This window comes from Phasianus colchicus, chromosome 2 (assembly GCF_987193195.1).
Source record: "Phasianus colchicus chromosome 2, bPhaCol1.hap1.1, whole genome shotgun sequence".
NCBI classification, from domain to species: Eukaryota; Metazoa; Chordata; class Aves; order Galliformes; family Phasianidae; genus Phasianus; species Phasianus colchicus.
In genome coordinates, this window is record NC_143437.1 from 18490215 (window position 1) to 18516994 (window position 26780).

At 42.1% G+C, this 26780-nt stretch overlaps 3 protein-coding genes across 11 annotated transcripts in view; 1 reads left to right on the forward strand and 2 right to left on the reverse strand.

The window, feature by feature from the left end:
- Positions 1-218: 218 nt before the first annotated feature.
- On the forward strand, positions 219-815 carry PFN3 (profilin 3). The gene has a single exon (XM_031596117.2). It carries the CDS (start codon positions 316-318, stop codon positions 718-720), a length of 405 nt encoding a protein of 134 aa, XP_031451977.1. The 5' UTR covers positions 219-315; the 3' UTR covers positions 721-815.
- Positions 816-5494: 4679 nt separating this feature from the next.
- On the reverse strand, positions 5495-10456 carry C2H1orf115 (chromosome 2 C1orf115 homolog). The gene is made up of 2 exons (XM_031596093.2): positions 9743-10456; positions 5495-7903 (listed from the first exon to the last, which is right to left on the reverse strand). Exons 1-2 carry the CDS (start codon positions 10007-10009, stop codon positions 7784-7786), a joined length of 387 nt encoding a protein of 128 aa, XP_031451953.1. The 5' UTR covers positions 10010-10456; the 3' UTR covers positions 5495-7783.
- A 1197-nt stretch (positions 10457-11653) lies between these two features.
- Positions 11654-26780, reverse strand: part of MARK1 (microtubule affinity regulating kinase 1) — a 54909-nt gene continuing 39782 nt past the window's right edge. For 3 of the 9 annotated variants that reach the window (XM_031596025.2, XM_031596055.2, XM_090135023.1), the window contains 8 exons: positions 26440-26552; positions 25083-25257; positions 23774-23967; positions 22125-22225; positions 19529-19690; positions 18478-18732; positions 15744-15788; positions 11654-13750 (listed from right to left, as the gene is read on the reverse strand). In XM_031596025.2, coding sequence (XP_031451885.1) covers positions 13396-13750; positions 15744-15788; positions 18478-18732; positions 19529-19690; positions 22125-22225; positions 23774-23967; positions 25083-25257; positions 26440-26552 — 1400 coding nt within the window. In that variant the 3' untranslated portion in view covers positions 11654-13395. The remainder of the gene's footprint in view (positions 13751-15743; positions 15789-18477; positions 18733-19528; positions 19691-22124; positions 22226-23773; positions 23968-25082; positions 25258-26439; positions 26553-26780) is intronic. The other 6 variants (XM_031596048.2, XM_031596040.2, XM_031596033.2 and 3 more) reach the window with 6 other exon arrangements.

The following is a 26780-nucleotide window of genomic DNA, read 5'->3' on the forward strand; positions in this document are numbered from 1 at the left end:
CCCCATGTCAGGGCTTCCTTCTTGGTGTGCACCTGATTAGAAAGCCTCATTAATGGCATTCCATAGGGTCTTTGTGCTAGGCAGGTGCAACATCATAATACTGCTTGTGGCTGCTGACATCATGGAACCTTCTGTCAACTTCCAGGGTCTCTGCTCAGGGCAAAGTTGGAGCCTGCTACATTGGTTCCTCTGGCTTCCCTGCTCAGGCTCACAAACCAACACTTTTAGGATCAGCTTGCCAAGACCGAGGCAAGACCAAAAAGCAAGGAGGGGCAGTGCTTCGCATTTCTGAGAGATTTATGCAGCCCTGCCACTATGAACTGCTGGAAGTATTACATTGACTGCATCCTGAGTGACAGGAACATTGACGATGTAGCCATAGTGGGCCTCTCCGACAACAAGTGTGTGTGGGCAACAAAGCCAGGAGGGCTGCTGTCAGCTGTCTCACCTTATGAAGTAGACTTGATCACAGGCCAGGATAGGAAAACGTTCCTGATGACTGGAATCACCATCGCAGGGAAGAAGTGCAGTGTGATTCGTGACAGCCTGCTGGTAGAAGGAGACAATGTGATGGATGTCAGAAGTAAAGGTGGTGACAGCAGATCCATCTGTATAGGCAGGACCCCCAAAGCTTTGATCTTCCTCATGGGCAACAGAGGAGTCCATGGAGGAGTCCTCAATCAGAAGATCCATGACATGATTGCCAGCCTGACACTGTGAGGCAAATGGCACCAGAGAGACAGAAATCTTCCACCAGAATATGGTGGCACTGTCATAGCTTTAGAGAAAGGAAATAAGTCTGGTTTTCTTGCATATGCCTTTGCCTACTTCTTTCAGGTAGGGGGATGTTGGGTGAGCAGCAGTACAGGGACACTCACTCTGCCTGAGAAGCTTCAGTGCAGGAGTGCCACTCCCCCATCCCCATCACTTTCAAATCATTAAATATAATTTAATGAATCTAAAATAATGACTCATGAAGAAGTTGATAAAGCTTCCCCAGACATGAAAGGAGAGCCAGCCCTGCTGAAGACAGAGAGCATTTGCATGCCCCTTGATAGCCATTCATCTTCTAATTTAACACAGAGTCAATATTTGGTAGTTTAATTAAACTCACAGAGAAATCTTTAATCTGCAGCCACACCTACAAAGAGCAGTAAAATGCTATGATGGGAACCAGCCCTCTGATGTATTAGCAAATATTCAACAGAACACTAATGACTGTCCAATTTGTAAACACTTGTCCTGTGATCAATACGTACAAGCATGAATCAAAACAAATTAACAGAAGTAATAAGGGGAAAAAGAGCAAAAACAGAAAAACACAAACCAGGTTTAGGATCTAACAATAAAAGCAATGCATGAAATGAAATAAATGATAGGAAAAAATACATTAGTATTTATTTTGGCCACAGGTTTCTCAAAATGTGATGCCATTCCTAACTGCTACTGACATTTATTTTCACAAGCTTAAGGCAAAATGAGTAAATATCTCCTGTGATTTTGTGAGCACTGGTAGCATTCTCCACTGCGCAAATCACAAAACAGAATGCTTTTGTCCCATTCAGTCTAAGAGCCATTCAAAGTGACAGGATTTGGAATAACAGACAATACTTTTTTTTTTTTTGATTGCTCCCTTCCTTGGTGCCAGAGAAAACAGATGTGAAGTGTGTATGTGCTCCCAAGAAACAGTGACAGGATGAGAGGAATGGCCCCAAGTTGTACCAGGAGAGGTTCAAGTTGGGTATTAGGAAAAACTCAGAAAGAGTGGTTGGGCACTGGCATGGGCTGCCCAGGGAGGTGGTGGACTCACCGTACCTGGAGAAGGTGTTCAAGAAAATGTGCATGTGGTACTGAGGGACATGGATTAGTGGGCAACACTGATGATAGGTGGACAGTTAGACTGGATGATTGCAGAGGTCTTTTTCAGTGTGAATGACTCTATGTTTCTGTGATTAACCAGCATGAAGATATGGAGATGTATGGGCCTATATAGTGTGTTGGTGCTTTGATAGCTACAGCTACTCCCTAATCATACATGATGGGTAGCACAACGCTGTACAGAAAAGCTTCTTTCAATTCAAAGGACTTGTGCATTAAATCTAGATACAGTTGCCTTTCCTAGTGATTGCATCGAAATTTAAATTTAAATATATATATATATTTCTAAATCCAAGAAGGACCTTAAACTTATTCCCTAAATCTGCCAACTTGGACCCTAATGAGATTTTGTTCAGATCAGCTCTTGAAGACTGTTGAAGGTATGAAGGAGCTGAAGGAGGAATAGCAGAAGGCAGCAGCATCCTGATCTGGGTGGACATTCCAAAGAAGTTCCCACTGTCAAAGACAGAAAAACGCTGGGCTAGATGAGGAGAAAGGGTGCTGGGGTAGAGCTAAGTGTAGGTTGGGTTTGTCCCCATGAAGGAATTAACTGTCCCACTCCAGAAACATGCCAGGTATTTTTCCAGTGCCTCTGCAAATTCCACAAAAGGCAGGAAGGACTGTATGACACTGCTGGGTATGCAGTCATCCCACTTTGATTTCAGATAGATATGATAAAAAATATTTTACATCATACCCTCACAGCAATTGCATCCTTCTTCTAAAGTCAGAACAAAAAATAAATTCAAAAGATTCCTTCATAGAGAAGAGAGGAAATCAGAGTTCAGTGAGTCATGTACTAGAAATGAGCTGAGTGAAATTAGCATAGGGAAAAATCTCAGGAGAATAATTGGCAATGATAGAATTAAAAATAGGCTCATTAATGAGAGATGGCTTTTAATGGAGTCAAAACAGTACGGCTTTTCTTACATAAGGAACCATAAATGCATAAAAGTCAGGCAGGTCGGTAGGCTGCTTTGTCCTCTGTCTGGTCATATAGGAAGATTGACTGAAAATTGTCTAATTGAAAATTCCTCCAGTCAAATGTTAAACGTTGGCCTCCTTAAATTCACCAGGACAGCGGTGAAATGGTTGATCCGAGGAAATGTTGGACCGGGATGAAGCAACGTGGGCTACTTACACACGAGTGCTGGAGCTGGGGTCCAAGGCGGCTCCTGGGGCAGGTCCTTCCTCCGGTGTTTGAAACCTCGCCTCCTGTGGAAAGCAGCTGGGATCTCTCCAGTAGAGGGCGAGATTTGGAAACAAGTGGCTAGGGCTAATTCCTTCAGTGGAGCAACCTTCATGAAAGTTTTTAAGGCACACCAAGAATTGCGAAGTACAATACATTTTTAGGTGTAGAAGGGAAAAAAGAAAACGCAACAGCAACAAAACCAACAACGACAACAGCAGCAAAAAAGAGAACAGTGTTCCATGTCTTTACATTTGAAACAATTGCAAACAGGACACACAGACTCCGGATTCAAAACACCAGACCCAACATCCTGAAGATATGTCTTGGCAAGGTAGCTGAGGGGAGGGCAGGAAACTCAGCAGCAGGAGGTGAAGCAGAACAATAAGCGAGGCTAACAAGGGTGGAAATCTGACTTTTTCCCAGGAGATGGCACTAAAGGACAATTGCCTTTTAGCCAGCATAGCTCAGCTCAGAGGAAACCTCACCGAGGGCCAACTTCTTGGCACAGTTTGCCCTGAGATCTCTACAAGTCCTTCCCTGTCAACAGAAAGAAAGTTTCATTCTGTGGTTTCAGCAAGGGATGGTGAGTGGTGAAAATACCTTTCTTCTCCATCTCCTGCAGGAGGTAAACATGAAGTGGGGGAGATGTCAGGAGGTCCCTAGTCCAACTCCTGCTCACAGCAGTGCCAGCGCTGCATTTGGACTGGGTTGCTGTGCTCTTTGTACAGTCATGCCTTGAAAGACCCCTGGGGTAGAGACCCCAGCCTTCTAGGGCAGCCTCTTCTCATGCTTAACTATCACATTAATGAAATTTTCTTCTTGTATCTGGCTGGAAACTCCCTCATTTCAACAGATGACCATGGTCCATGCTGTCTATGCGCACCTCAGATGCCTGGCTGCATCTTGTTGGTAACCTCTTTTTCAGTACTGAAGAACTTCATTAGGTCCCTCTCCTCATCCTCTCCTCCAGCTAAACAAAGCCCAGAGCCCTGAGCCCTTCCTCACTGGTGACGCAGGATCCAGGAAGGAGCACCACCCTTACTGAGCTCAACCTGGACTTCACCCCAAAACCACCCTGGCAGCCTGATACCTCCTCCTGCAGTGACAAGGGTGAGAGAATTTACTTCCATTATCTTCATTAACTCCATTATTCTACATGCTTCTTCGGGTCCCTATTGCTCCTTGAAGAAAAATGATTTCCAAAGCTCGCTGAACGCAGATTTTAGGACCTGTTTCATCTCAGAGGAGGACAGGGCCCTTGGGATGCAAAGAAATGAGAAGGCTGACCAGACCTGCCTCCGAGCTCATCACATAAGGGGTGAACCTTGGCCTGTGGCTGGCAAAGTCCTGCGAGCACTGCGTGACGTGGTGTGGTGTGGCTTCCCCTGGTCACAGCACTTCACAGGCAGTTGTGCCAGAGCGCTTCCTCACAGCTCGCGCTGCAGGACAAAGGACAATAGTTGTGAGGCCACTGCCATTTCCTCGGGGCTGTGAGGCTGAAGCAGCAATTAAATGCTCTGGCAAAAACAGCAGGAATGAACTTCGTTCTGCTCCATGACTCACTGCTAGGACCAGCCAGGGATTTTGTTCATAGAGCAACTTGCTGGGCTGTTGGGGGACTGGAGTCCATTTCTGAGAAAAGCTTGGGCAGGCTGGCTCCTGACCGCTCCTCACGTACCCAGCTTCCTGGGCTTATTCACACTGCCATGTGTCATAAATCACGGTGAAAGATGGGTGGAAGTGTGAAGACACACTGCAGCACAGCTCTGAAAAGCAACACCTGGTTGGTGCCATGCAAGGCGAAGGTGCAAAAGAACTGCTTGCCTGCATTCAGGCCTTGAAATCAAACTTTCCCCAACAGCAACATCCGTCACATCCCTCATGCATCTTGTGAGGAGGGCTGGCATCCCTCTGAGAGGCTAAGAGGAGCTTGGAGAATAAGGCTGAAGGGAAGACACTGCTAACAAAACAGCCTGCCCGTGCTCACAGCTGTGCTGGACACGACTGCAGCCCTCTGCATGCACCCTATGACTGGGTACTGCAGTTGGAGTTGGGCTGTGGAAGGGAGGGCAAGCCCTCAGACCACAGCTGGGCCTCACAAATGCACCGCACCATCTGAGGAATGGATTACTATCTAAGGAGCACTGATTATCTTACTGTAATTGGTAACCTCAGTGAGAGAGAGTTCATTCTGAGGAATAGTCCTCTGTGAATCACCAGCTGTTTTACAGCAACAGCACTGGTTACTTGCTTACTTTTTCTTCTCTTTCTTTGTTACTGATTTATTTTAGAGACACTGTTTGTTCAGCAGGTTGCTCACCAACATGCAGCACCAAGCTTTTCTCTCACTAAGAAAGGCCGTTCACAAATCACTCTAAGTCTACATGGATGGCAGCAAGGTTATTATTCCCTTAAAGTTGCACCATACAAGCAGAGGCTATACGTCAGCAGACCAAAGTCAGTGACGATTGCTGTGCTAAGCAGTTTGCAAACTAAAGTTCATGTTTACCTTTGTGGAAAGTACCTGCATTGAATGGGCTGGAACGTGTGGTGCAATGAGGGAGCAACCGTTCTGTTCTGAGGACACATGGATGTGCAATGCACAGAGAAAACAGAGACATGTCCTGGATAGATGGTGGGAACCAGAGGGTTGTGGTCAATGGCTCAGTGTCTGGGTGGACATCAGTGATGAGTGGTGTCCCTCAGCAGTCCATATTGGGACTGGTACTGTTTAATATCTTTATTAATCAGAACAGAATACCATGAATTGGAAGGCACTCACTAGGATCACTGAGTTCAACCAGTGGCCCCACATGGCACCATCCAAAATCCAAACCCTATGTGTGAGAACAGTGTCCAAATGCTCCTTGAACTCTGGCACTGGTGCCATGACCACCACCCTCTGGTGCAGATATTTTCCCTAAACCCCACTGCCCCTCCCCTGACACAGCTCCATGCCGTTCCCTCGGGCCCTGTCGCTGTCACACAGAGCAAAGCTCAGCACTGCACTCCACTCCCTGTGAGGAGCTGCAGCCGCTATCAGGCCTCCCCTCAGCTCCTCTGCTCTGAGCTGAGCAACCCCATCAGAAGGACAGGTCTGACCAAAGAGAGATCAAGAAAGCTACAGAGAAACAACTAGAGGTCATCACCCTCGTCAGCATGCCTGCTCACTACACCTTGACTTTCCTGAGTGTCTCCATGCAGCCCGGCTACAGCCCTGTCCCCACAGGAGGGGCTGAGGCCACCAGCAGAATAACATGGGGAAGTTTACACTGCAGCTTCCCCTCTCTGCTTGGGACACGGCTGAAAAGCTTCTCGCTTGTGTGCATGCTTACATACACAGATAATCGCAGCACATGGATCACATACTTTTATTTACTGTTTGGATAGAAAAGAGCATGAAAAAAATCCATCTTTGTTCCATTTGCTACATTTATAAGAAATACAGTAGTGTGCTAAGACATGCAGTGCCCCTCCATTCAGAAAAGGCAAGGAACACAAATGAACAGCAGTTGTTTCCAGAACACGCCAGTTCCTTGATTACAAAAACACTATCAAAACTAGGAAGATCTATAGTACAGAGAAAATGCTGGCAGGGAAATCATTTACTGCTACCACGAAAGACTGATCGGAAAAAAAGCCAAATCAATTCACAGAATTTTGAAGGCCCATAAGAACAGTTGTTCCTGTGCCATCAACAGGAGATTGATGTCCCTCGAGGTGTGACACGGAAGCGGCTCCATCCGCACAACTGAGCTGAGCCATCCAGCACTGACATCGTCTGGCTGCAACTTCCACACGCGGAAATGGAGGTGGAGCCAGCAGGTTATGTGGGCCCACTCTTATACAAAACATGCTGCCCCAAATGGTACATGCAGCTTTTTCAGATACAGCTGGTATTTTTTTAAAAAATTATTTGTTTTTAAGTTCATTTTTTGAAGCTCCAGTTTCTGGAGTCAGGTATGCTAGATAAAAACTGTCTGTAAAAACCAGCAGGTGGGTTTTACAGCAGCAGAGGAAAGCTTTAGCATTTTAATCACAGCGAACATTTAATGCACCCAGATCAGAAGACAAACACCTCATTTCCTTCCTGGGTTTTTAAACTAGTGCTAAGACCTAAGGGCTCATGATTTCCAGCATTTGAGATGAACAACAGTGCTGCAGCAAAGCCCACCATGTCTCCCCAGTCAATTCATATCCAGAAGTTCAAGATCATTCCTAGCTTAAACCATCTCAGAAAGAAAAAAGGACGTAGGACACCAAAGGCTACTTTGTCCTATCTCTCAATACCTGTTTCCTCCATAGCTTTGACTATTTCCTTCCCATCAGACTCCAGTCTCTTCCACCTCCCATCCACCGCCTTCACCCTCTACTTCTCTTCACCCCTCTCCCTCATCTACCTGCTTTCCCATCTGTTCTTGGCTCCCCTCCACACGTAGCTTTAGAAAACCAATGCACGCCTGACTCCAAACTTCAGCTCTGTCAGTCCACAATCACTTCCTTGTCCTTGCATTCCTCTGACCCGATCTGATTTTAAAGGTTGGAAGGTTCTGGAGAATTTTGCAGAAAAGAATATGGTGCCCAGGTGCTGCATGGGGTTGGGGCTGTTCACGTCCAAGAGGTTTCTCAGACGCAGTCTTGGATGATGATTTAATGGTAAGAGAGCTGAAATTGCTGCAGTCTTCTGGGAAAGGCTCATGCTCACCCCGTGCTCTAGCGGACGAGTGATGCCATCTGTGCTGCCACCCCGAAGGGAGCGGTGTAGGCTGTTGCCAGTCCTTGCAAGCCGACCACCAAGTAGCGGCATCCTTTCTGCAGGGCTTTGCCGACGTTCTGCAGGGAGAGGTGAGGGAACGGGGTGGGGAAAAAAGGACAGGTAATGGAAAAGAGCTTCCCAGGAGACTGTTCTGATAGCTGCCTTAATGTGCAGTGTTCACAACCAGCTTCTCCCACAGCTGAAGAGGGCTTCAGCATGGAGTTGTTTTACCGTCTATTTTTACCTAAAAATACACACCCACAGAGCACAGTTGCACTGAGCGGATGCAGCCTCTGCAGGAAGTGAGGCTTTATTTGGATTTTTATTCGGGAATAAAAACAATTTCAGTTCACATCCAGTATGTGTGTCCCACAAACACATGGCGTAAGTATGTCTTAAAAGCACATAAATTTTGTGTCAAAACAAGACTTCTTAAATCAAAACAGAATGTTTTGATCCATGTTGACCACTATATGTATTTCAGAACTCAAGTGTACTGCATGAGAACAGATTATTAGAAGTAAAACCTGAGCTAATTTAAATCTCTCTCTAGTTGTTGCTCACATGGGTGTTCATGACTGGGGAATGAATACAACGGGTGCAGCCTGGGAAGAAATCCCAACTGTGAGTCGGTGCCACTTTATGGGTGCCTGGGCCTAGATCAGAAATGTCTCCTGTGATGCAGAAAATACTGCAGCAGGATGTACTTACACACATAATGACAGCAGTGAAATCCATTATCTGTCACATTCCTAAGATTTCTTACAGCTAGATTACCGTGATCCTGCTACAGGAAAACCATCACCTGCATCACCACACAGCTGAATGCTGCTCTATTTGCAGCCCTGGAAACATACCTGAAGGGAGTTAGGATGGCAAAACGGATGGGGATGGAGGAGGACCTGTGGGGCCGTGCTCACCCCTGCCCTGCCGTATTGCACTGTGACTTTGTGTTCCTTGTCTGCCTCTCACCCCATGCACCTGCCCCACTCACCAGTGCCTTCATGGGCTGTTCCCTATGGCAGTGCTACGGAGTCCAAGCAATGCCAATGGGAGTGGCACACAAGGCCCTGGGGGCTGCTATCAGCATCTGCACGGCAGTGGCACCGAGCAAAAACGATCCCCTGCGGTGTAACCACACTCACAGACTGCTCGTGTGCAGCACGGTGAGCTCTGCTGCTATGAGGCTGCAGCTTAAGGTGCATTTCCCACATCTTGGAAAGCAACACTGGAAACTGCAAGTACTGAATCCATCACAGGAGACTGAAATAAGTGGTTCCTATTCATCTCTGCTTTACGGAACAGAAAAACTTGTGAGGCAGCTCATGACTGTGCTGTCAACCGTGAAGTCTTACGAGTTTCAATAGTAAGTGATTTGCCAAGCTAACTGGCGTTCTTTGGGTGCCACCATTTTTTTTAGGAACGCGGTAGGACGCCTATTCTCGTACTCTTAGGTAGGAAGCTATTCCAGGCCCCATACAGGACCTTCCTGGTAGCACGGCAACTATTCCTTGCTATGAGTGCCGAGACTCGGCCAAGACGTGTGCGAGTAAACAGCAGAGAGAAGTAACCGCGTTCCCCTGGCGGCACTGGCCGGCCGCTCTGCCCAGCACCGCGCTCACCGGCCGCGGTCCTGCCCCGGTTCTGCCCCGGTTCTGCCCCACGGCTGCGGAGGGAGCTTCGCTGGGTCCCTGGAAAGCACGCAGAGCGCTGGAGGAATTGCCCCGCGCTTTCTTTCCGTCATTTCTGCCAAACAGAAATCCAGGCTAACGAGCTGGAAGCTCTAACGAACGGTGTGGAACTAATGACGCCGAAAGAAAGGCAGAGCGAAGGCACGCCGTGCGCCCCGTCCCACGGCTGAGCTCGGCGCCGCTCCGCGGCTGGGAGCACGGCGTTCTCCCCCTCTCCCTCCTCACCTTGCCGTACTTCCTCAGCCTCTTGCCGTAGGGCCGCTTGCCGGCGGGGGGCGGCGGCCGCAGGGGCTGGTAGGAGTCGGGCAGGAGGGCGAAGCGCACCTTCCTGCCGCCCGCTCCCTCCTCCCGCTCCCGCTCCTGCTCCGGCCGCGGGGCTCCGGCCGCCGCCTCCTCGTCCTCGCCGGGCAGGATGCACACCTGGTCGTCGCCGGGTCCCCGCCGCGAGAAGCGGCTCCGCGCCTTGGCCCCCAGCCGCGGCCCCACCGTCATGGTGCTGCCCCGCGCCGCCGCTCGCCTCTCCCTCCGCCGTCGCCGCGTCACAGGTGTGGCCGGAGGCGGCCGCTGTCCCGCACCGGGGCGGCCCTCAGCCGGGCATTTCCTCAGCGAGGAGCAGAGCCTTCAGCCCGCGGCTCCCCGCCTGCGCCCTTAGCTTGGCCGGTCCCCAAACGGTGGGAGACGGGCGCCTGAAGCTCAGGTCCGTCACTGTGCGAAACATCGCACAATCACAGAACATTCCCAGCTGGGACGCGCCCACGGGGAACATCGAGTCCAACCCCAGGCTTCAGGCAGAGCCGCCCCACATCCAAACCCTACGTCTCACTGTCCAAACACCCCCTGGACTCCGGGAGCTCAGAGCTGTGCCCACTGCCCCGGGCAGCCTGTTCTGTGCCCACCGCCCTCTGGGGCAGAAGCGCTCCCTCACCCTCCCCGGCCCTTCCCCGACACAGCCCCGTGCCGCTCCCTCACTTACAGGGTTAGGCTCCGAGGGCAGCAGTGGGTGCCGTGCCCGGCCCAATGAGCTGAGCCGTCTGAGGGCTGGGACATCCCCCTCCTCTCCTACAACTGCAGAACATGACATGGCACTTAGCTGTCTCTCAGACTCCGCAAGCTAAAGCCACGCCAAGGATTTGATATGAAGCATCCTACTGACTCCCATGATTAAGCTACGTGCTGTTCACCAATAAAGCCAGCAGTTCTGAAAAAGTCTGTTTTGTGGCCATTGCCATCTTATCTCTGCCAGTAACAAGTCTCTCTGAAAACTAAAGGAAGTGTTTGGGTGCAGCACGGCTTCAGCTTTGGCACTGAGATTGTGACTGCGCAGAGGCATTTTTCATGGATTTGCTGCAGGGAGCACAGCTTGGCTCGCAGCTCAGCCGTTCTCTTCCAACAGGGCACAAAAAAGGTCACATTCAACGGGATTTGGGAACCAGCACCATTTCACCCTGCTGGCAGTTTCAGGCAATAGCGTCATTTACAGACCGTCTGCTCCCCCTTCAGAGACATTAGAAGGGCTTTTTGGGGCACTGTAGTTCTTGGGAGAGTTGAACTAACAGTTATAACCTCTGTCCTCTAGAAACATTATCTGTGTAGCATGGAGCAGGAACACAGCTCCTGTTACATGAAACAGTAACAATCTGGGGCAAAGCCAGCCCTGTGAAAACACAGCATGTAAAGCAGGAAGCCATCGTAAGCACTTAATCTACTGTCCCAGAGCATGACCTACATTTTTTCCACTGAATCTTTCAAGAAGGCAAAGAGTTTTGTTTCAGTACAGGGTTCAGATGTGATGCTGGATTCATTTCGTGGTTGTTTTCTGGCGGTGTATTTTTGAGGATAAATGAACCTTCACAGACACTTAAGGGCACGCTGAGCAGACACACAATCCATCCCTTCCCGAGATCTTTGAGTAACTTCTGGAAAGCACTTGGCCACCCATTTCCAAGAAGTACTGTGCCAGTGAGCCCACAGGACCACAGAACTGATGCAACACCAATGCTGAATCCACAGCACGTAGAACACGAAGGCTTCACACTACAACACCCACACGCAATGCACACCTGCCATCAGAGACCTCTAGACTGTGTTGCTACCTGCAGAAGTTATTGCACTTGCATAAAGGGCCAACGACAACCGTTTTAGTATGGAACTGTTCAAGTAAGTTTTAATAGAGTGCACCAGTGAATCAAGATGACTTGCATCAGATTTTGTTTCAATGAACATCAGATAAAAAAAAGGGGCTACAGTTCTTTCTTTCCAGACACCACCCTTTTGCTAAGGCAACAATACACGTCCATTTCAGAACATAACTGTTACAGAGGAAAGCTACATCACAGTACAGCATGTCAAGTCCATCTTCGTCAAGAAGCCATTCTTGAATGGCACATTTACTACACTTACAGCCTTCTAACTTAGGGTTACAGAGTTTACCACAGCTTTTTTTTTTTTTAATTTTTATTTTTTAAAGTGACAATTTCTTAATGAACTTTCTATTCTTCACAAGAGTGTGTGGATGGGGCCCATATGTTGATATTACAGTAATTACGACATTAAATAACATTGCACAACCAACCTCTATGGTTAATTCAGTACAAAATAACAAGTATTAAAATGTACCAGTACTAGTGGTTTTACATACTTTATAATCATTAATTATGAAGGGAAAAAAAAAAAAGAAATGTGGTTTGCTTTTTTTTTCTTTTCTGTAGGCAAATGCCTAATTACAAAGCTGCACATTACAGGCATAATGATGTGGAATAAATACAAGAAATCTGGTAAAATATTAAACACAAACAGGTTACGTGGGAACAAACTGTACAACCACAAAGCATAAATCAACAATTTATCGTTATAAACAATGTATGTTCAGCTGTAAAATAGTACGTGGAACTGCATGTACTCTTTGGGGGCACATATTCCAAAAGCCAAGCTAATTCCTGAGGTGGTATTATTAACTTATACAATTGGTCAACACTTCAGATCATCTTGTGCTATTAAACAGTCCCAATATATTTCCATAAAATGGAATTTATAGTATTCGGAAGGCAGCAAACGAGTGATATTTTATACCATGATACTCAAATGAAATAATTACGGTTCTCCATTTTGGTGCTACATTTGTTAATGGGCCACGGGAGCAAGCACTATCATTTGCAGACAAAACATCACGCCTGGTTTCTGTTCCCCCATAGCTCTGAGCCAGTCCAAGGCAAAACAAAGGTTTTAAACTGTAAGTGCCAACACTGTAAACATGTTCGTATCTTTCAACTCAACACTGTCCAATAACAAGGATAAGAGCCAAAGGTAAGCAGGAACAGTCTTGTGTGGAACTAAAGCCAATTCATCCATCGACTCTGGGTTCAAATCATGAACAACCTTTAAATAAAAATGGTCATGCTACAGTTGTGAAAACTACATTTGTGCATTTGACTCAGGACACAAGTTTTTTCTTTTTTTTTTTTTTTAAAAAACGCATGATAGAGGTAAGACTTATAAAAACCACCAAAAATGTAAATGATAGGGAAGAACTTCTCCAACTCAAAGCATCAAACATACATTTCTGTGCAGAAATCTAGACAACTATACAAGATCTGAATTTAAGCAGTCATCTTTTTATTATACAACCCTATGAACATAAAATGAACAGAATGCTCTATATACTTACCTGTACATGTGAACATAACTTCTTTAGCTAGTTATTTAATATAGGTCATACTGGATTTAACTTTACAATTCTGAATAACTATGTATAACCTTATTGCAATAAGGGCAATTTCTACATGGGAGTTTCACAGGCCAATCACGTTAGGCGTAACCAGTACATTCAAAGTGTAGATCGTGTATGAATCTTCCCTGATCCCAAAAAATTTAATTTCTCTTTACAGCTTAAGCTCGTTTGCTATCTTGGATGCAATGTTCTTAAATGCAATAGAAGTTCCAGATATTCTCTTGAAACGAACTCCATTGAGTGACAATCGCGGCAGTTTGCAGACCTCCATCTCCCACTGAACAAGGCTATCTTGTCGCGCATCACCGTGAACGCAGAAGAGCAAAAACCTCTCTTTTTGTTCATAATCACAGTTATTAGCGTCTAACACCTTCCGAATCTCTCTCATCATATCGTTCGGGTCCATAGAACTGGTGGTCTTCATACTCCACGTGAACCGCAAGGAACGTGGCTTCGAATCTTTGCTATCCTCCTTCTCTCTGTCTTTCGGCTCTCCAGAAACGCTCCTGGAAGAAGCGGCATACAGAACAGTCAGAAGCGAAAGCAGCACAACCAAAAGAGAGAAGAGAAACACAGTTTTCGAACAAGGGTTTCTAAACTGCGGCTGACAGCTATTGTTAGTCATGTGCAAGCTAACCCGAAGTGTTAAATGGTTACTGTCTGAACACTTGTGCATTCATGTGCAGTATGGCACTGCACTCGGAGCTGCTACCAGAGCTGGTACAGCTGCCAGTGATGGCACACAAGCAAACCCAGTTTGGAAACCCCTGTTCTAAAACCTTCTGATGACAAGACATGTAATGGTAACTGCAGACACGTGTTAACTCCATACCGCTCCAAAGGAGGTGGGAGCTATGTAAAAGCATGACTGAAGTTCTGCTGATTTCATGATCTGCAGCATGCCATACACCAACAAAACTGAAGTTGAGGAACACAATCCTGAAGCATAAACCATACTGTAAAAGCAGCAGAGAAGTAACCCCATCCTGCAAATTCACCAGTCTTCAGTTAATTTCCCCTCTACCTCTCTACCTTTTCTCTTCCCTCCTCCCCTCCCCCTTTTTTTCCCCTCCCATTTGCCTATTTTTGACCTCTCTCTGTGCAGAGACCTTATAATGATATGCACTGTTTCAACTGATGAAGCAGAATTTTGTGCTTCATTACAAGCACATCTTGTTTGTAGATTACTAAAACACTCAGCCAACACTGAGAAACAGCACTCATTATTTTAGAGACATTCCACAGCCAACAATTTCTGTTCTTGTCCCAGGTCTGTAAGATACCTGATGCCTCCTCCATCCATCACCAAAGGAAAGTGATGGGGGAAAGGTGCTTTTCTCACTTTAATAGTCTATAATTTATTGCTACTCAGAGAGAAGCCAAAACAGTTGAATTTAACATTCATTGTGATCTCCCAAGAACCACATCAATACTACAGGATAGAGCATGACAGGGCTAATATCTGAAACAACTTTTAGCCCAAAAAAGACAATGTAGGATGACAAAAAGTAGAGGAAGCTGGAGAATGAAAGCAAGAGCTGAAAGCAACTTCACAATTAATTTCATTTGAATGTTTAATGTCTTTTCCTTCACCATGTCGAATTCTAGCTGTGATAGACTGTAATGAAGGTAAAATATGCTGTGTACTAAATAGTGTATCCAGCTAAGAAACTGATTTTTCATTTTTTTTTTAATTTTTAAAAAATTTTTGTTTTTTATTTTTTTAAGATAAGGGTCTACTGATTTTTTTTGGGAACTAAAATCTTTCCGTACTTGACCAGCTTAGAATGCAAACTGCAAAGCCTGTTCTTCAGACAGCATAAAAAGAAAAAAAGTTATGCACTACGCTAAGCACACCGAAAATGCAGAATTAAATGCTGAAAGATGGCAAAAGAGCAGATATGCTGGAAAATGAGCATATGAAGGAATGCTTTACTACTAACACATCATCTAGAGATTTGTGCATGGCAGCTGCCATACAGAGTCAGCACTTAGCAGTCACCACTCTTTTTGTCTGAATGTCACTTTTTTTTTCTCTGTGCAAAGTGGCATTCATTTAGCAGGCACAGTAGGGTGTTTACTTCTGGCAAACAGCAGCTTCAGTAATTAACACAGTATGCAAACTACTGTAAAAATTTAGTGTACAGATCTATACACACAGACACATGAAGTATGTTACATTTTCCACTGAAACCAAGAGTAAACACCATGAAATATTTAGAAGCCAAAGCATGATTTTAGATGTCTAAATGACTGGTTTACTCCTATCGGGACATAATTATTCAAAGGAATAGAGGTTTATGTAAGTACTTTGCAAAAAAGCAAGAACGATGAGTAAAGGACCTCACCATAGCCCCCCCCCCCAAATCCACAACATTTTTTAAAACGCAGATTACTTAAGCACTATTCTGTTTTACATCCTGATTTAAAGTCTTTAAGAAATCACTTAAACCATGATGCAGAAGACCTAGGAGCGAAGTATTAATAGTGGCTCCTCACCTTGAGGTGTCAGTTCTGCCACTGGCTTCGCCTTCACTTGGATCCCTCAAAACAAAGTTAAGGTTGAGATTCAATGATAAAGGTGAAAAATAAAAGTTAAGAAAAACCTACATCTAGTACAATGTTAAATAGCTACTGAAGAGAAAAAAAAAAATCAGCGTAATAATGTCAAGTCTAGTATTGTTTAATAGTATTTCTTCACATCTGTGATTTTTATTTCCATTTATGATACCTTCCCTTCTTTCAGCTCTGAGATGTAATTATTATTATTATTTTTTAAACCTCATGTTAAAATGAACACTTTGTTCTCAGCCTAGTGCAGACAGAGCAGATTCCACATGTAATTCCAGCAAGCACGGAACAGCAGCAGTCAGTTGAGGTGGGCTGGGGAGCTCAGCTTGGCACCCCTATGGTCCAGGCCTTCCTGTGCTGACAGCACTTTGGTGCATGCCCACCCTTAGTGGACTTATGTCATTAAGGACAAGACACGCCTAAGAATCTGCATGGCTACGTGTTTGGAGCCCAGTTCAGGAAGGTTCCTTCAACATCCGCTCAACTTTAAGCATGTCAGCTGTTACACTGACTTCAGTAAGGTTACTGATGAGCTGGAAGTTAACTGTTGTTTTTGTTTTTATTTTTCTCCACCTTGTTAAATCAGAATTGAACTTCATTAAGGAGATATTCTGCAGTCTGAAGCAGCTGGCAGATACATTCACAGACCATATGAGCCACCTAGTTTATACTGCTGCAGTGCAAACATTTAAAGGACACAATTTTAATTAACTAATTCAAGTAATATCTTCAAAACAAATACTTTAGGAACCACTATCAGAAAAGTATCATTTCTTAAAAAACACTGATAGAAAATACTTTGATATCCTACACATAAAACATTCTCATTATGCATTTATTTTATATACTTACCAAAAAAGACATTTGCCAAAATTAAAAAAAAAAATAAAATCTTTTATGATACCTTTTGATCAAAGTATGCTTTAAATCATTATTTCCTCAACAGAAGTTAAAGGCATGCAACTTACACGATGCCAACTAAAAGAACTGGAAGAAACAAACCCAGCTATGTAATCCCAGCCATTATAAGTTTCAAACAGCCCAAAACTTAAAAAACAAAGTGCTCTGAAGTCTTCACTATAAGCAAATGTATTTTTCATTTTCATTTTTCACAGTGTAAAACAATAGTAAATTATATTAAAAGTGCTACAGAAAAATGTTTGTTCCAAAAGACAACACAGTTTATATTAATTCTAATCATGTGTTTTACAACAGTATTACTGGAGGTTAACATAACAAACATTAAACCTTCCATCTCTCTCTTTAAAATGAGGAAATTCCAGGTACTATTCCTTGTAAGAAAATCCTGAGCTACAACAAAAGCCAGCCTGTGCTCAGGAAATTGATCAGTTACTCAGCAGAATATACCCTTCTTTCTATTTGCAAATCTACACTGCAAACACAGTTGAGTAACTTTACTGTAACTCTGAAAAAGAGAGCAGCCTCTCTCCTCCAACTATGCGAGTGCTGGAGATACCAATAATGGGGGAACTTCCATTTGCAGGTTTCTGAAACAGGAAAAGAATTCATGTACTATTTTTTTTTCCTCGCCTTCCTGGTCATCACAGACACACACTGGCACACTTTCTGCAGGCCAGATGAAGTCACTTTTACAACACCTTTGTATTCCAGGCTTTCACTCTTCCTTTGTAATGTCACCTTCAATAATTCATTATCTTGTACTTCTGAATGTGCAACTACTAGCTTAAACTAGCTCTGAATTTATCCTTCTTCTACGTACAAACTGCAGAATTCAGTACATAACAGTATGACTCTGCAAAGAAAACAATAGTTTCCAAAATGTAATTCTACTGTGAAACTGATAGTAGTGCAATAAGAACATATTCATAAATAGGCTAGGTGGGTAAATCCCTGTTAAACAAAGGAAAACTGGAAAGTCTCCTTTAGAGAAAGCTATTGTGACCGCTGTGTAAACAGTCACACGAAAATAAGAGTATTTGAGAATCTTTCCCAGAACTTTTCCTCACAGCAATACTGCTGTTAGCATCACCGTAGGGGTGAATGCAGTTCCAGGAAACAACTGCATGTGTCCATTCTCTTCTTTCAGAATCCTGAACTTAGTTTTGAAGGCTTCTTATTACACCGTAACAGCATGACATGAGAGGCTGCGTAACACTGAAATATTACTATTTCCAGACATCATGACTTCTCCCCTCTTCTAAACTTCTCATTTATTCATATTAGTAGAACTCCCTGAAATAATCTGTAAGCACTGATTCCATCTTAAGCACAGTAATACAATTGTGAATACAGTCCTTGCAGCAAACTACACCCAGACTCGGTACTTAATCATGAAGTATTGTTAACAATAAATAATGACTCATTTAAGCCATCGTTTAAGCTCATTTGATTTCAACTTAGAAGTAGCACCTTTATCTTTCAGCTATAAAGCATGAACAAGAAAATTGAGCAGCATTCTCTTGCTCTTTCACAATAAAGGAACAGGAGAATAGCAGGTCAAACAGGAACGTTACTGTATACGCAGAAGTAAAACAAGGCAGGTTCTGAACGGAACACATAAAACAGCATTCTAACTGAATTTACATACATTGCAGGCTGTTGAACTGGAAACTCTCAATGACTTTGCAATTATAGCCCTAGTTATAGGCTGGGCACTTTTCTTAGAAATTGAGGTACTAACCTGCGAACAAACTTGGAAGTTATCTTGCTTATTATACCAGTTGATGTCCCTCTTCTAGCATGTGCAAAAGCACCGGTTTCATGTGATGGTGAGGCAGGTGGTCCATTGTAAGTGGCATTACGCCGCTCCCTTAGCTGCTCACCATGGAAAGTGCTTCGACTTGAACTCCCCCGAGGAAAGCGGGTTCGGTCTGGAGTGGTAGTGCTAATACTATGAGCAGACGGGGAAGCAGCAGGCACTCTTTGAGTTGCACTGCTGGGAAAACAGAAGCATAAATAAAGAGAAAGACTGTGCTAAAAACCCTCCTACATGACAACCATTTCTCAACGAGAGGAAAAATCTCCACTAAGTTTTTCTTTTTTTTTTTTTAAATAAAAAACTTGTATCTGCTACTGATTGAGTTTCAATGATTCATGCTTGGAAACAAATCAAGAGAGATTTTCAGTGTAGAACCAACTATCTCAGGTATTAAGAGCAGTTAAAAAAAAAACATACACAGATAATAGGACAAAGGAGAGAGAGAAAAGCCTTAGTGAGATATGAAAGTTTTCCCCAGCCCTCTTCCTGAAAAAAAAAAAGCATTAATCAAAACCTTCAACATGTAAGTATTCCAAGATTAAATATTTCTGAAATAGCCAGATGTCACAAATATATAAAGTTATTTAGGCAATTAATAGTGGGGACAGCTACCTTATGGTGCCTTCAGACAGAAAGAAGCTTAGTAATCTCCAAAACATTTCAGTATTTCATGTGAAATTACGGCAGCCTGTGTTGTATGGCCTTGTCTAAATTAGTTAGATTTAGACCTAGCTGTTTTCCAGAAGCTTCCAGAGGGAGGCAGTCAAGGAACTTCTTTAACTTTATGCAAAGGCATCATGAACGATATCAGTTTTTAAGTCACCTCTAAACACCCATATTACTTGAGTGAGCTACTGCTTCAGAACAGAATGTAACATGACAGTTTAAAATTGAGTACAAACATATCAAAGTACACAACGAACTGAAGAACATCATTTCTAAAGCATGAAAGAAATAATAAGCAATCTATTACCTTGGTCGGTAACCTTCAGTGCCATCTCTGATGGTTGGCAGTGTGACTTTTATAGGGTGACCAGAGGCAGACATAGACTTCTGATGTCGAGGCCGTGTTGACACAGCAGAAGCTACTGCAGAGCCTGCAGAAGATGTGCTACTTGCAGACATTTCTGTTAGGCTTTTGTCATGGCAGCAAGGCAGGAGGAACAGAGAAATGAAAAGGAAAAAGAACAGTTAGTGTAAAACTCTGCAATATGGAATACAGTAAGTCATATTTTCTTTTAGAATGTAGCAAGCACTGTTTAAATAATCAGAAGACAGAGTGATGAGGCTGCCTCCTGCTGCTGAAGTAAAAGATATGTAATTGAGGGTAAGTCATTAATAGTGAATACTCTTCAGTTAGAACTCAAACACCTAAAACTAAGAACTTTTTTTTTTTTCTTTTTTTTTTTTGAATTGCTGCCACATTGTTACTTAGTCCTCTAAAAACACACTGGCTCCAAGCTGTACTTCTCCTTCAGACTTCTGCGTAGCACATTAAGGGCAAGTCAGCTTCAAGAGAAAGCCCCAACTTACAGAAGAGGTCAATTCAGAGTGCTCAGTCAGCAGCTTGAAAGCAATTCTGAATTATTCCCACTCTTCATTACTTAACTGCCAAAAAGTTGTCAAATTTGAATTTTCTGCAATTGTTTAAAACGTCCTTGGAGAGGAAAAATTCCCTTTGATTCTTCCACCATTAAACAGAGGTGTTACAGCTATGTAGAACAATTAAAGACAACAAAACATAGCTGGCCTCACCTCCATAGTTCTCTGGCTTTAACTTCTATTGTGGTAACACCTCAAAAAGCTACGCACATGAGGAACTGCTTGCATCTTATTGTGCAGCTACTACATTTATCAAGCAACACAAGATTGTACTTGTTTCTGAAAAACATCTTTGATACCCTAAAGAATGCCAACACGCCATAAAACACTTCTGACAATGACAGCTCTGCAATTTGAAAGATCTTCTGGTGATCGGTACCTGGAGCTGCCACGCTGGGTGTTTCCCAGTACATGAAATCCCTACACACCAAACTCATGACAACCAAAACCCCCCCAAATCTACCTCTAAGTAAGTACTGAAAGTGAAACAAAACATAGGAAGCTATAAAAGTTCACTTGGGAGATGCAGACAGGATTTAAACACCTGCTCATGACCCCAGTAAGAAGGCAACGTTGCCCTATGGCTGCAGAGTCCCTCAGGCATGGGAAGGCTCCTCCCACGCCTCACAGAGCAGCACCACAGCAGCTTTCTATGGAGAACAGAACAGGCTGCTCTGCTTTAAGCAAAGTGTTTGCCTTCTGCATCAGCTCTCTCCCAAGCCAATGCTAGACTGATACAGTTCCTTCCACCCGTACTTTTTATTTCTGCTCCAACTCGGTAGCAAAGAAGGCATGGTTGTAGATGTAATATTATGCCATGAATTTTTAAAAACAATGTCAGATAACTTAGACCAAAATACAGCTTTACCTCCGAAAGTATAAGCAAAACTACATTAATTATGTATTAGCAACAACAGCCCCAAGATGAAATAATTTTCTGTAGCAAAGTAAAGATTTCAGAATCTGACTAATGCGATGATGGCATGAGATGTTCAGCTACACCAGACACAAACTGAACTGCAACATTCTTCTTCGTTTTTCATGAAGAACTGAGCATAGTTAGTGCATCATGAAAAGAAGAGGAATCAAGACGTGGCCATTTTTCAATCCTACAGAAATAATTAAAGATGAACTATAAAACGAAGAACTTCAAAACAGTTACTTCTCATTAAAGTGGTGTTGGAATTACATCTATTAAAGTGAAAATTAATATTGGTGAGATTAGGACATATTTGAATACAGATTTTAACTCTACATCTAAACAAGGTATGTTTTTTTTTAAAAGATGGTTTAAACTGTTGTTTGAACATATGTTAAGATGTACACAAAAATTTAGAAAAGGCCTTTTGGAAAATCCCATCCAATAATTAGAAATCAATTAATTAGCTTTAGGCTTTTTAAGCAATTCCTTCTTTAAGCAATTTAAATAACAGCAAGTGGTGTTAACTTCCTCATGTTTCACTACTTGTCATCTTCATGTAGATCAAAAGCCCTATATTTTTTTTTATTTTTCACCCAGATACAAGGGGTAAATAATGCCATAATATCAAGAATAAACAAAACCCATGGTTTTTAACAAGTCGTTGAAGCATTAAATATGTTAGCATTTGGCAAAGCACACTGAATAATTGTAATCAGCATTCTGCATACAGATATAAATTGGTTATAAACACTATCAGAATATTGCTTGGACAAAACAGAGCCATCAAAAAAGCACTAACGAGTCTGAATCTTTAAATATTTGAGTAATTATGAAGGGGTTTGAAAGATGATCCAGAAGGAGAGAGAAAGGCAGATCTACAACTTTGTATTTCATCACAAACATTGAAGCTGCATTGGATGAGAAGATAAAAACACACAGTAAAACTTTACTTCTGACACCATGCTTCATAGCAGTATTGATTGTTGCATAACCCACTTCTATGCCTTCAGTCTGTGTACCCAAACTAACACACAAGAGGGAATACCTGTTGTCCTTCCCATTCTGTATTGCAGAATAGCGATCTGAAGAACGTTCACAAACGTAAGTGTTCCTTCTTGTCATTCCACTTCCAGAAAATACATTGTTCTAGAAGAAAAATTAAAGTATTTCATTTAATTTCAGTCTTATCTACTACTATGTTTATGTTGTACAAAAAGCAAGCCTGGGAAATCAAGACAGAATTTTCACTATTCCAAATGCCTTTGACGTACTTAGAATACTAACACAAATCAGTTACATCACTAGCTACTTTTATCTCCCCCCAACTTCATTCACCGCCTCTTTATTGTACCACTCAAAGTTCATTAGGAGAAAGCATAGAGAAGATTAATTTTGCTGATACTTGCTTTACTAAATATTACTACCCAATTCCTATATAATGCATTGCTGAATTATTTGACTCTGGGATCAAGAGCTGAAATAGCAAACTGGAACCTTCCCAAGAACACATACATCTGTCTGGCTTAAAGGCTTCCCTATGCAGATTAAGTTGCTAACTAGGGCTCTGGCTTTCAAGCTTGCTGCCTCCCTTATCAAAAGGGTTTTAAAGAAAAAAATGAAAATATTGTTGATCTTTGTCAGTCAAACCTGAGATTATGGATGCAGAATAGAGAATAATTTGACCATGAGAATTTACAGTAATATGTGGCAGAAGTATCTTGTAGCAACGATGGGACCTTATCTCTTACTGTTACTAATTTTATTTCAAACACATTTCATTAAATATCTACAAACATTCTTATCCTCCTACCAAGCACAAAAGTGTATAATGAAAGTTTGCTTGATTTCATATACACTAAGCTCAGCTCTGCAAGATCTACTGTATTTATGCTTTCCTCATTTATAGCTTTTCTGCTTTAGTATCTCCCTGCAGAAACTACTGAATAAACTATTTCTAACCAATTTTGTAAGGAAGATTAACAACAACAGTAAATATTTTTGAAATTAAACTCTTAGAAGTTAGACTAATATGACTGGAGATGGTAAATATGCCAGTGTAAGAAGGACATAGGATTTGGAGATTTCAGGTGGTGCTGTGTGGAGCCAATGGTTGGACTCAGTGATCCTTATGGGTCCCTTCCAACTTGGGATATTCTGAGATATCAACAAGTACACACAAGGGAACAAACAGGTTATTCCCCCTCACCTCATCCCATTTCTCAAGTCAAAAATACAGCAGCTTCAGAAAGACAAACAGAGAAACAGATGAAGAGACAGTTCATGAGGGATATTACAAAATAACATTCAGATGAATTCTCTGATTCATGAAGACCTTTGACTTCTTTGTAGATAACAGAAGCATTAGAAACCAGGGAAAGCATTAAAAAACAAGGACAGAGCACTCTGTATTGGCTCTGATTTCACATTCTTTCCTTAAGTGTCCAATATTTGCCTTGACAAACCTTCAGTTTGCCCAAGTGCAGATATTCTCATGCTTACTACTACATCAGTGTTAGAAAATGAAGTTAGGGAGGGAAGGGAGAGGTTTATTTTAATAGACATTCATTGCAGCCTATTTCTGTTTGCCAGAAGAACGTGTCAGAAAAGGGATCAGTAGTTTGTTTAGTAACTATTACACCTATAATAATGTTAAGAAAAAAAATAAATTTACAAACCAAAAGCACACACACTCACACTGGGAACTGCAGTTGATTTCTTTCTTTCTGGACCCACAAGTGGACTTGCAGCCATCTCTCCTTTGGATCCCACTGTTGTGCTGCTAAGTTTGCGTGACACATCTTTGTCCCAGTCTTCTTTCTGTTCACTTTCCACACTGTTTGCCTGAGCCCTTTTTGTGTATGATACAGTAGGAGGAATTGATGGACCAACTGTCAAATAAAAACATTATTAGCAATACCTAAAATTAATTGGTCAAAACACGGCTGGGGTTTTTTTCTGCTTGTTTTTGTTTTTTTCCTGACTCATGGGGATTACATTTGGACTTTCTGAAGAACTACAACTGCAAACTCAGCTCCCATATCAAAGTATAAAATTGAGCTTTGACAATCTGAGTTCTTCTAATACATGCTCTCTTTATTAACAATGTGCAATTGAGAATTGCACATTGAGATTCGTGTATAGATAGGAAGTAGGAATAGTATAATTCTCATTCGAACCAGTGCACTTTCTGCAATATTATTTAAAAAGCTAGAGGAAACATCAAATTTTGACTTTTTGTGCTTTTTGATGCATACATTTTCCTGAATCTAGTTTGAAAAGTATTCTTCCCTCAAAAATGCTACGGCTATTCTTTAAAAGCACATTTATACATGGAAAATAATAATCACTGTGGGGGGAAGGATTGTTAAAGAGCTTTGTGGCAAATCCTTAATCAACAGGATTTCATGCCACCTTGAAGTAATGATGCTTCACAATATTGATGACTTTTTTTTAAATGCCACACTAACACAGGGGGAGAATGGTGTTGCAAAAAAAAAAGTTAGAAGAACGTAAATTAGACAGAGAGAAGGGCAAAACAATTTTTAAATAATTCTAGTAATTTGATAGTTTTTTGAGATGAAGAAAGCTTTCATTCAATACTTTACATATACATTCATTTTTGATGCAACTAGTTGCACCTGAAAATGTTTCCTGAACACTTGGCAAAATTGTTAGCTATGAGAAAAACTTCCAATTTGCTCCTAACTCCAAATGCACTGCTAAATGTAATGGTTTGCATGTTTAAGTTTATTCAGATCAATATTTTGCCTCTACTTCCTAAACAGGAAACATCCTCAAGCTCTTATTTAGTGAGTCAACCAAGTAGCAAGACAAAAATTAAATGTGTAACTCACGTTGACCCAGATTTACCATAGAAATGTTCATACATATAGAAGCACCACAGCAGAGCATGACGAGATACACAACAAATGCACAGAGTGGTGGACCGGCCAGGTTCACAAAACACTGCACATTCAGACTTAAATTGTGTATGTTACTTTACTTGTTGGAATGTCATCCCCACCATGATCACTGAACCGCCGTTGTTTCTGATTGGTAGATATACTCCTTTGGACCTTCAAGTGAGCAGGAGACTGCACAGAGCTGTTGTTGAGGTCGCTGCTAGGACGAGATCTTTGACCCAAGTTGCTGCTGGATAGGGAGTCGCCTCCTTCAAACTATAAGAAAAACAGTTTTGCAAAGCATAAACAGAATTCAACATTTCTGGTTCTTTTATGGCATAAGAAAGTGAAGAGTTCCAAAGAAAGGCACTATCCTTTATATTTAAAATTACGTTCACAGTTCAGTTTTCAAGAAGGTTTTTCATCACTTAATTTTGTATGTTTTAGAAACTTGTATTTAAAGCTAAAGAGTTACAGAATGCTGAAAATGAAATTAGAATAATCTTAACAGGAACCAAAGCTGTTTTAAACATAAACCAAAGAATTTCTCCTCTTGCTTTTTTTTTTTTTTTTAATCCTAAAGAAAACTTATAACGTTAAATCAGAAGGGCAAGTATTACTGATTCAAGGACTCTATAGGATCTGAAGTGTCTTTATAAGGTATGGAACTCTGCTACTAGTTTCATGGTACCTAATCAGCATAAGTTGTTAAGAGCAGTGAAAGAAATCTCTTTTAAGCAGCTTGAGTTAAAATTGTTTTAGGTAGATTCTCTCCATGCTCTGCCATTGCAAGGAAATTCTGAGTCAGAAACTTTGTGAGAAAGCATACTCATACAGAGCTACACTATCTTAGAAATGAAGGAAGGCCAAAGAAGCACCAGGAAAAAAGAAGTCCTAAAAAGAAAGCCTCTGTTCATAGCTCTTTTTCTAGAAAATTCCTGCATCCCAGGAGATGTACAGATCCAATGAATTCTAAAACAGCCAAAATACATCCTATCACAGACTTACTAATGGCTGTGATGAAACGATTATAGAATAAAATATATAGTAACAGCATGCAAGTCAGAAAGGATGAGTATGTTTCTGAGAAATAAAGGATGTCACAGCTTAGAAAAACAATTCATTTAGTCAAATTCTTATATAGTTCAGATTTAAACTGCAAAGATATATCACATGACAGAAGTAAGACTTGGCATCTAAAGTCATTCCACTTCAGATTAACAGCTAGCTTTCTTAGTTCAATATATATCAAGACACTGTACTTAGTTCCCACATGAAGAAACAGACTAACAAGATACCCAAGAATATATGAAAAGAATGTGAAACACATTCCTGAAGTTACCAATTCCAAATTACTATTTTGATTAATTGAATTTTTCATGAAACACTGACGATCAGAATATTCAAATCAACCAGACTAAAGGCCAATATAAAAGATGTAAATTAGGTATCACTTACTTCAGGTGGTTTTCTACCTAGAAGCAAATAAGTAGCCATGACTTCATCGTACTTTTGGTTTACTAAAGACTCGTGGATTTCTTCTCTTGAAAAACCCATTGTTACCATAATGTCTAGAAATAAAGAGAATAGAAATCAGAAAGATTGCATCTCCTTGCTTTCACTGTTTTTTTTTCCTTCATCTTGAAAACTCGCAACACTGGGTATAATTCAACAAATTCAACATTGGCAAATAGAAGCTATGACTGCTACAGTGCCAACACAGTGCATTCTCTCACCGTAGCTGATAAAGAAAACACTACTAGCATAACAAAGTCCCTTTCCTTTTGAATTCTGTAATC

Bases quoted from the DNA above. Each gene is read 5' to 3' on its own strand.
- PFN3 (XM_031596117.2), top strand. From the start codon at position 316: ATGAACTGCTGGAAGTATTACATTGACTGCATCCTGAGTGACAGGAAC.
- C2H1orf115 (XM_031596093.2), bottom strand. From the start codon at position 10,009: ATGACGGTGGGGCCGCGGCTGGGGGCCAAGGCGCGGAGCCGCTTCTCG. The intron at 7,904-9,742 runs GTGAGGAGGGAG...CTCTCCCTGCAG, and splicing joins GGCTGAGGAAGTACGGCAAG to AACGTCGGCAAAGCCCTGCA.